General features: G+C 48.8%; 1 protein-coding gene across 1 annotated transcript; it reads left to right on the top strand.

Moving 5' to 3' along the window:
- The first annotated feature begins 553 nt into the window (after positions 1–553).
- NT5C1A (5'-nucleotidase, cytosolic IA) lies at positions 554–8,325 on the top strand. Its single transcript, XM_032789692.2, has 5 exons — positions 554–721; positions 1,753–1,882; positions 3,104–3,226; positions 3,954–4,138; positions 4,443–8,325. The coding sequence occupies exons 1-5, from the start codon at positions 608–610 to the stop codon at positions 4,806–4,808; spliced, it is 918 nt and encodes a 305-aa protein (XP_032645583.2). The 5' UTR covers positions 554–607; the 3' UTR covers positions 4,809–8,325.
- Positions 8,326–9,254: the final 929 nt, after the last annotated feature.

Here is a 9,254-nt window from a genome sequence, read left to right as displayed (position 1 = left end):
TGAGTGTCAAGTGACCCCTGATGAAAGTGCAGGGAACGGAAATGTCTCGGCTCAGAGGGGCCATGGGACTGAGGAGGCTTCTCCTAGAAATCTCTTAGCTCGGAGAAGCCCTAGAATGCAAGGAGTGCAAATGTCCCAGCTCAGAATGCACTCTGGGATGAAGCGCTAACAAGCATTGGCTGCCTGCCTATAACCTTAAAGCAAGCAATATCGATTTGTGCATGATTCCCAGCACACAGTCAAGTGAAATGGAGGCAATCTGTCTGTGTGACTCTTGGGCCCAGAGGGCTGTGCTAGATGGAGTTTAAGCAGGAGTGAGAAGTTTGGGATGGGTTTGTTTTTAATAGACACATGCCCAGTTCCTACATTCTGATCTAGAGAACGATCCAGAACTGATGTTCCTAGACTTTGGAGAGGGGTGGACCTGGTGCTCCATTTCTGGCCTGGCATTTGATGATACCCCTACACGCTGGAACCAGGTCCATAATCCTGTGACCGAGGATGGAAAACGTATGTGTTAGTGATGCAGTTTCTGTCTCTCTCTGTCATGCAGCCAAAGCCTGAGAATGCAATAACAATCGCAGTCTCCTCGCGGGCTCTGTTCCGCATGGAGGAAGAGCAGAAGATTTACACAGAGCAAGGGGTGGAGGCATATGTGAAATACCAGCTGGACCATGAGAATGAACCCTTCCTACCCGGCGCTGCCTTCCCATTTGTCAAGGTGAGCACCATTGCTCCAGCCCCCTGAGATCTTTTGCTAGGGTGACCAGACAGCAAGTGTGAATAATCGGGACCAGGGCGGGGGGGGGGGTCGGTAATAGGAGCCTATACAAGAAAAAGACCCAAAAATTGGGATAGTCCCTATAAAATTGGGACATCTGGTCACCCTCTCCTTTGCCTTTCCAAACTCCCTCACCACCAGTGCAAGGCACAAGGACTTGGGCTCATGGTGTCCTGAATAAAACTGAAGGTAAACACCAACCTTAGAGAATTCTGCTCTCATCACTCTGGTATCAATCCAGAATAGATGTAGTGGCTACAATGGAGCTACTCTGGATTCCCGCTGGTGTAAGAGAGCAGAATTCAACTCAAAGAATCTAGAAAACCGAGGGAGAGAAGGAAAATACTCGGAGAAAGCTTTAAGAGTAGTGACTTCCACTGAACAGCACAGATTAGAACTGAAAAATTCAGTTTAGGTAAAAATCTTCCCAACTGCCGGCTTTTCAGATGTGCCCAAGGAGTCAAGAGCTGTCCTTGTTTTGTGTCATATAGAAGATTTGATTAGACTCTTCCTCTGCCTTTTGAGGGCCATGAAGGAAGGAGATACAGGTACTCTTCTGACAGGGCGGTCTTCTCTGAAAGCGCCAGAGCATCAGTATTTCAGAGAGAAAGCAAAGGAGTAGTGGATGGATGGATGGAATATTGGCAAAAATATTGGCAAGGAGTAGCTTGTGCTGTCAAATTTATTTTTAAAAGATGAGAACTTAGGAGACACATGCATCATAGGGAAACAAATTGTTAACTTTCTTGAGGGACATACCTAGATGGGTTCCAACCAGCCTTTGGTATCTCTGTTCATAGCTACACAGATAGTAGTAGAAGGCAGATGGGAACACTTTGACTATAAGCAGATAAGGCCGCATGTAAATCAGTGGGCATCAGGTTTCAGCTTTCTCCCGCCCACTTCTCTTGTTAAGGAGCATGTGCCTGAGCTGGTGGCTAGATCACTCTTCCCTCTCTTTGATCTTGTAGGCCCTTGAAGCTGTCAACACTCAGCTGCGAGAGCTCTACCCCGACAGCGAAGAACTCTTTGATATTGTCCTCATGACCAATAACCACGCCCAGGTTGGGGTCCGCCTGATCAACAGCATCAATCATCACAGTAAGCACCGAATGACCCTGAGCCAGAACCTCTGAAATGACCTGGGAGCTGGTGGCCACTGGGTCTTTGGTTAGTGGCTGTGATGGTGGAGAAGCTGGAGGGCAAAGCTTTATCTTCTATTCCTCCTGCTATTCTGTTAAACCACCCAGCAAGCCCCAGTCTCCTGTGGCTTAGACTAAAGATGGTTGTTAACGAACCCTCTCCAATCTTCGAGGGTACCAATCAAATGCGATCCAGCTCTGAATCAACCTTGGTTCTGGTTTGGTAAATGAGGATTTGGCAACATCAGTCTAATTTTGGGCCATCTGTTCTTAGGGGAATTAAACCAAAATCAGAGCTTATGCCATTCCTGGACACTTGAATGGAACGAGACCTGGATTAAACCACACTTGGGTACTTTTCAGGATCAAAAGCCATCTGATGAGGTTCTGCCAAACTCAAACCAACCTTGATTTTGCCATATGCCTAGTTTAGATCTGAGTTCTTGGAGTGAATAACCCTGGGAGTGGAAGGAATGATGGGAGGGTATAGAAGCAGTATAATAATAATTAGCTCTTGTCTAGCACTTTGCATCAGTAGATCTCAAAGTGCTTTTACAAGTAGGTCAGTGACATTATCCCCATTTTACAGATGGGGAAATTGAGGCAAGGGGTGGTGAAGTGATTTGCCCGAAGTCACTCCATAGGCTAGTGGCAGAGCTGGGATTATAGCCCAGGCCTCCTGAGTCACAGCCTAGTGTCTTGGCCACTAGGACGCCCTGTCTCTATGTAGGTCAATATTGAATCAATGCCACATGCCCCCTTTGGGCTTTCCTGTGCCAGGGAGGAGGATGGCTCACAGGAAGACACTGCTAAGTGTAGTGTGGTGCAGGGGCTCAGTGAAGGGGTTACTGACAGGTGTTGGGAAACAGGTGGCAACAGTTACTAGATAGAAGGCATTGCGTCCTAGCAGCACTGCTGTGCCAGCATCTGTGACAGGGCTGGCATGAGCACCACTGTTGCCAGCAGCCATGGGGCCTCCACCCTTCTGGGGGCCAGGCAGCACTGGCTCATTTGCCATCTCTTTCTTCTGGCCTGGCATCAAAGGGGGAGCAAATCCTTTATCTGGGTAACTCCCCCACCAGTGGCAGCTGCTGGGCTCCCTGCACGCCATAGGTCTGGATAACAGCCTGGGTCCTTGCTGGCATGTCCCAGCTAATTTGATGCGTCTGTCCGTCCTCAGATCTGTTCATCGAGAGGTTCTGCATGACGGGAGGGAACAGCCCCACTTGCTACCTGAAGGCCTATCACACCAACCTCTACCTCTCCTCTGACGCCGAGAAAGTGAGTGAGGCCATAGAAGAGGGTGAGTCTGACGGTCAAACCCTGGGTGGTAGCGAGTGGCGAGCACAGCCCACATCACACTGCTCTGGGAGAGCGACGTGAGGACCTACAGTCCCAGGATCTCCATCCTCTGGGTCTGTGCAGCAGCTGGGTAGTGGGAGCGTCCCACACCCTGTCTCCATCACAGCCCTGCCCTTGCTGAGGTGACGTGGGACCTCTCATTCCCATGGAGACAACAGCATCTGCTGAGATCTATAGCTTCTCAAAGTGCAGGTGGGCTGCTCTCCTCTGCTGGCTGCTGGATGGATACTGACTCCTTCCATGCTGGTGGGAACGGCTGAGGTGCCGAAAGCACCTGTAAGCTGTGCAGTGACAAATGATAGAAACCTATGTCAATTCTGCAATCTTCACCTCCCCTCCCCCCACATCCCCACTAAATACTAGATCATACCCAGGGCTGTGAAGCAGCAGGGCAAGGAGGGAGGCTGGCACCTAAGCAGAGCACTAGATCCTTCATCCAGAGGCTTATGTCTTCACCTAGGTATCTAAGTGCCTCTGGCTTTCCTAAATGCTGATGTAAGGGTCCAGATGCAAGTGTCCAATGTAAGGAAGAGTGTTGGCGTGTCTGTGCTCTGTGTGTGTCCAGTTCTGTTGCTCAGCTCTGCAGTAGAAGGACCTGGGAAGCACAGTGGGAGGAGACATGCCGCCTGTCACTTTTCTTTCTCGTTCCCCCCCTCCCCCTCACAAAGGAATCGCTGCAGCCACCGTGTTCAGCCCCAGCAAAGACGTGAAAGTGTCAGAGAACCAGCTGCGAGTGGCGTTCGACGGGGACGCCGTCCTCTTCTCGGACGAGTCGGAGCAGATTGTGAAGGCGCACGGCCTCGACATGTTCTTTGAACACGAAAAGGCTTACGAGAACAAGCCACTGGCCCAGGTATGGCCAATTGCCCCCCTGACACGCTAGTCCCAGGAACCAGTTCTGGGGCAGGAAGCGCTGAGAACTGGCTGACTGCTCCAGCAATTCCCACTCTGTTAGCCCTGAGCACAAGCCGAGGGGGCAGAGCAGGATGAGGCTGTGAAAGACAAGGGAATTCAATGGGAGTTAGGTGCCTAAAGACCTCTGAGGATCTGGGCCTTGGTTCCTATATGCTTGGCCGAGACAGGGCCTTTCCCAAAGCATGGAGATCGGGGAAGGGACGAAGGTAGCTATGAATGATAGTGTCTCTTTGCTTGGGTAGGGGCCGCTGAAAGGCTTTCTGGAATCTCTGGGGAAGCTGCAGAAGAAGTTCTACTCCAAGGGTCTGAGACTGGAATGTCCAATTCGCACCTACCTGGTCACTGCCCGGAGCGCTGCCAGCTCTGGGGCTCGTGCCCTAAAGACTCTCCGCAGCTGGGGACTAGAAACTGACGAAGCCCTGTTCCTGGCCGGGGCCCCCAAGGGGCCGCTGCTGGAGAAGATCCGTCCGCACATCTTCTTCGACGACCAGATGTTCCACGTGGAGGGGGCGAAGGAGAGTGGCACCATCGCAGCCCACGTCCCGTATGGCATAGCACAGAAGCAGAGGCGGATGGTGCAAGAGAAACAAACCAAGAGCAGCAAGTAGCATTGCTGGTGGTGACTGCAGATGCTCGCTGGTTGGGTAGCTACCCAAACCATCCCTGACCAGGGCACCAGGCATGGATTGATATCCAAGTCTGCAGCGGCTGAGCGTCTTTGTTGATTAGTATTGAAGCTGCAGGTGCCTTGTCCGGGTGGGTTGAAGGAAAGGTTTCCTTTTGCCTGTGTGTGTTGCACTTTACTGACTGTCTCTGACCCTCCAGCCCCATATCACCCTCCATGTCTCCTGCATAAAGGTAGGAAGGGTCAACCAAGGCCTAAACCCACCTCTGCTACCTTTGCTCCTGCATCTCAGCATCAGCCATTGCTGACTTGTGCCACTTTGGCTGTCACCTCATCTCCACACCTGCCTGAAAACCCTCATGCCTAAGTCCAGCACCAGCCATTCTGATCCTGCTATGCCTCCTCTGTGTTTCCAGGGCCCATAAAAACCCAGAGGCGCTCACGCTTAAGTTCTGCACCAGATGTTGACCCCAAAGCTAGGAGAACTTTAACCAAAACCCAGCCAGACTTGATAAGTCTACAGGAGGGGGGACTTTGCATTGGACAGGATCTGTGAGAACAGGGATCCTCTTCTGTGGATCTCATATTCCAATCCAATTTAAATTTTTGGTGCTCATTTGAAAAAACAAAACAAAACGGAAATTTTCAGTCCAAGAGCTTTGATGTATTAAAAAAAAGAAGTCAAGGCTGACAATGTGTTTCAGTGGAATCCAGCTTACGTGCAGGAACAATGATACACTATTGTTACAAAACATTTACAGTTTTAAATTTTAAACAGACTGGAAATGAGGTTAAGGGATGCAGCCAGTTTCCCACCACTGTTGCTGCACCCACCCAACCTTCAGTTTATCCACTAATGTTTGGGAAAACAAAGGTTGGTCAAACTCTAGATAGGAAAATTTCAAGCCCCATTTCCTAGTCAATGTTTTGGGCCAATATGTTATGGCCCAAATTTGGGTGCTACTATTAGATATCTAAATCCATAAGTGACACCTGGGGAAAAAAGGCATCTCAAGCTGAGCATCTGAAAATTGAGCCACATGAAATCAGAAGCCATTTTTCAAAATGTGGCTTCCTGACCTCTGGACCCAGGCTGAGAATATGAGTAAGTTGAAAGACAGTCCTAACCTATGGTGGGTGGGGGGAGAGACAGACATTTTCTTGAAATCGACAATTACATCAGCTGAGAATTTGAGCCTGAGTCTTTCGTTAACCATAGCAAAATTCAAGTTTCATTCAAAGCGAGGCCACTATGCAATTTATCATCCTTCTCCTGGTACTTTCCTAAAACCTGTGGTGTCTCCTGAAGTAGAAAGATGCTGCTAACACAGTGGAAAAGAATTAAATCCCCAATTCCGAAAGGTTTCAGAGGGGTAGCCATGTTAGTCCGATGAAGTGGGTTCTAGCCCACAAAAGCTTATTCCCAAATAAATTTGTTTGTCTCCAAGATGCCACAAGGCCTCCTTGTTGTTTTTGCCAGTTCAGAAAGGAATCAGTCAGAGAGCTGTTCGGAAAGCACTGTATGGAATTCACTCAACAACATTCTTACGTGAAGGTGCAGATTGGAGGAAAGATAGAAGTTTAAAGATCATTTTAAAAAATACTCCTTCCCTGTGGTGGTGGTCTAGATAGCACAAGTAGCAATGCCCATAGTTAAGATTGCCTGGCACATACCATTATCAGACAATGTTTTAAATTGCTTATAACTTTACCAAATTTGGACCATTTCATTTGGGCTGAAATTTTCCACGAGGTGGCTGCCTCTGGCTGACTGTTTTTTTGCACATTTTCAGTTAAAATGGTTTGACCATTTCCAAGGATGAGATTAGGGCTCAGGTTATTATATATTGACTGAAATAACATTAACAATCAACCATATGCTTCACCACTTATCCTGTTGGTTTGTTCCTTGCACTAAATCCTTCTTGGACAATGAAAGCACTGGAACTTTTTTTTTAATCTTGTTTCTTTGCTCAGTTTCACGTTGAGATTCACTCTGCTGCCATGTTGGGGTTGCTGACATCCCAAGGGAAGGTTTTAAATCCAAACCAAAAATCTTTAAAGAAACAAAATATCACAAAACCATTTCTATTAATATTCAGTTTTATGAAAAGTAGGAGGAGGTTCGGTTGGGGTCAAAACTGTCTGACAGGGACCCTTCCAACTGGCCTGTCAGGATACATGCAGGGCTTCCATGTAAACATCCCCAAGGTGCTTCCTGTAGATTGGCATTGGCTGACATCTTTGGAAGTTCTGCCAAGTGAAAGCAGTCCAAGTCAGATCTTCTCCCAAGTCTAGAAGATGACATTGCAACAGGAACTACTAGTTGTAACGAAGAGCAGAACGGTCTGCTAACATTAATGAAATTGTATCTGTCTGGATCTGGGACTTGTTGGAATATTGGCATCAGGGCAGGGGGAGTGTATGATTGAACATAGCCATCTGTGTAAATGTGTCTATGGGAGAGTGATTGTAAAGGGTGGTCTTGACTGTGTGTGTTTGAAAGAGAGAGATTGTACATGGATGCATGTGAGTGTGTGTGTGTGATATCATATACTTGTGTGTGTCAGAGAAAGAGAAATTGTCCATGGATGCATGTGAGTATCTGATTGTGTGTGTGTGTGCACATATGTGTACGAGAGTGTTACTTGTGGGGGGTGGGTGAGCGAGAGAGATTATTTAAAAGCGGCACTCTATAGTAGCAAGAGCTTGCCATGCTCAAAAGAAACCCCAGTAATGGGGGTTTGACCTGCCTGGCAAGCAGACCCCAGTTCTAAGCTGCCTCTAGCTCTGGGAAAGAGCTTGTGCCCAGTTCTGGAGGTGACAGGGGGAAGCACAGACTGTGCGATGCCAGCACCACGGCCACCAGAGGGCTGCGTGACTTGCACTTAAATTTTGTTTCCAATGCTTAAGACAAAAAAGAGAGAGAAGGAAATGCAGAGGCCAGGAATGAGTGTATTGGGCAGCTCCTGCTTTGCCTCTTCTCATTTACTGCCAGAATGGGGCAAGTACACCCAGAGCCCCCTTCCCTGCTTGTACTGGAGGGATGCCCCAGGAGACTCAGAGAAATGAGGACTCCCCACTGTAGTGCGTGGATCCTGCTGGCATGAATGGGTTTATTGCCTTACTCATGTTTGACCTTCACCGTACAGTTTTGTCCATATTGCTTCCTAGGGTGCACCATCATTGACTGAACTGGATTTCACTGCTTTTGTGGCTTGCTTGCTTGTGTCCATCTGTCATCTCCTGGCCGGGATGGATTTTCCATCCTGCTAGCAGCCTCCTTGAAATGATCACCAGGACTCCTAGCTCATCACACACTTGGATGGCTTAGTGGCATTTCTTGCATTGAACCAGCAGCTACTGGACCCTCCTGGCTGTTGTGTTGTTGTGTGGGTTTCACTCCTGTGTCCTCTGATGGTTTTATACATGAATGAACTGGTGTAGCCATGGAAATTCCTATGCGTATTTGTCTGTAATAAATTACAGCTGGTACTACTCATTGTCCCCTGCTGGAATTCTTGCGGGGTGGGGGTCAGGGGACGACAGGCCAGAGAAGTTCTGTTTGATTGCCAGCCAGTAAGAGTTAACCCCCCGCTCAACCCCCTCCTAGGTGTTTTAGCAGAATAAGGAGGCAGGGCTGGGGATCCCAGGGCCATCAGCCACCCAGAGGGAAGGCGGGAAATGGTTTAAAGCAGCATTCTGGGAGCTGGAGAAGCATCGGGAAGCACTGGGCCTCTCCAGGCAGTGGCTGGAGAAGTGGTGTGTAACCCAAGGTGGTGTCTCTGTCTGAGCAACAATCTCCTGTTGTAATTTGGACTCGTGCCTCAAACCCTGGATAAAAATATCACTTGGCAAAAGTCTTCCGTTGAGCAGACACTCTACCAGTCATCAGAGGGGGAGGGGGGGAAAGGCCTGTTGGGAGATTTGTTTAGAAGCACCAGATTTGTCTGAACAGCACCATTGTAGTTAATGTGAGCACCACCTACCACTTCCCTTGTCTATGTACAGCATCATCGGTATAAGTCAGCCTAAAGCAAATGGGAGATTAGTGGAAAGCATTCCTATGTACACTTGTTTTTAGTGTGATTCCTTTCAAGCATCCCTCCCCAGCGCTGCATATTCTCATACCAACCATCTGAAGCTAATAAAACTCCATAACTGGGAGTGCTCAGAGTGAACTAGCAAAGATACAGCCGACGTCCCTGCCTGCGTTCAAGATCTTCCGGTCTAAACCTCCAGTCTTGGAAACTACATTGTGCAGGTGGACACTCAGACAGAACTCCAGTGATCTCAGTGGTCCCCACCCACATGGCACAGCATGCAGGAGCAGGGCCCAACCGGACAACAAACTGACGAAGGCTCGGGAGTGAATGGGCTGCAACGGCAGGCATGTCACTGAGCAGAGACGGTAACTGCCACTAGACCC

The sequence above is a fragment of the Chelonoidis abingdonii genome, chromosome 25, assembly GCF_003597395.2.
Source record: "Chelonoidis abingdonii isolate Lonesome George chromosome 25, CheloAbing_2.0, whole genome shotgun sequence".
NCBI classification, from domain to species: Eukaryota; Metazoa; Chordata; order Testudines; family Testudinidae; genus Chelonoidis; species Chelonoidis abingdonii.
The sequence above is the reverse complement of the archived record's forward strand: the minus strand, read 5'-3'. Positions and strand labels throughout refer to the sequence as shown.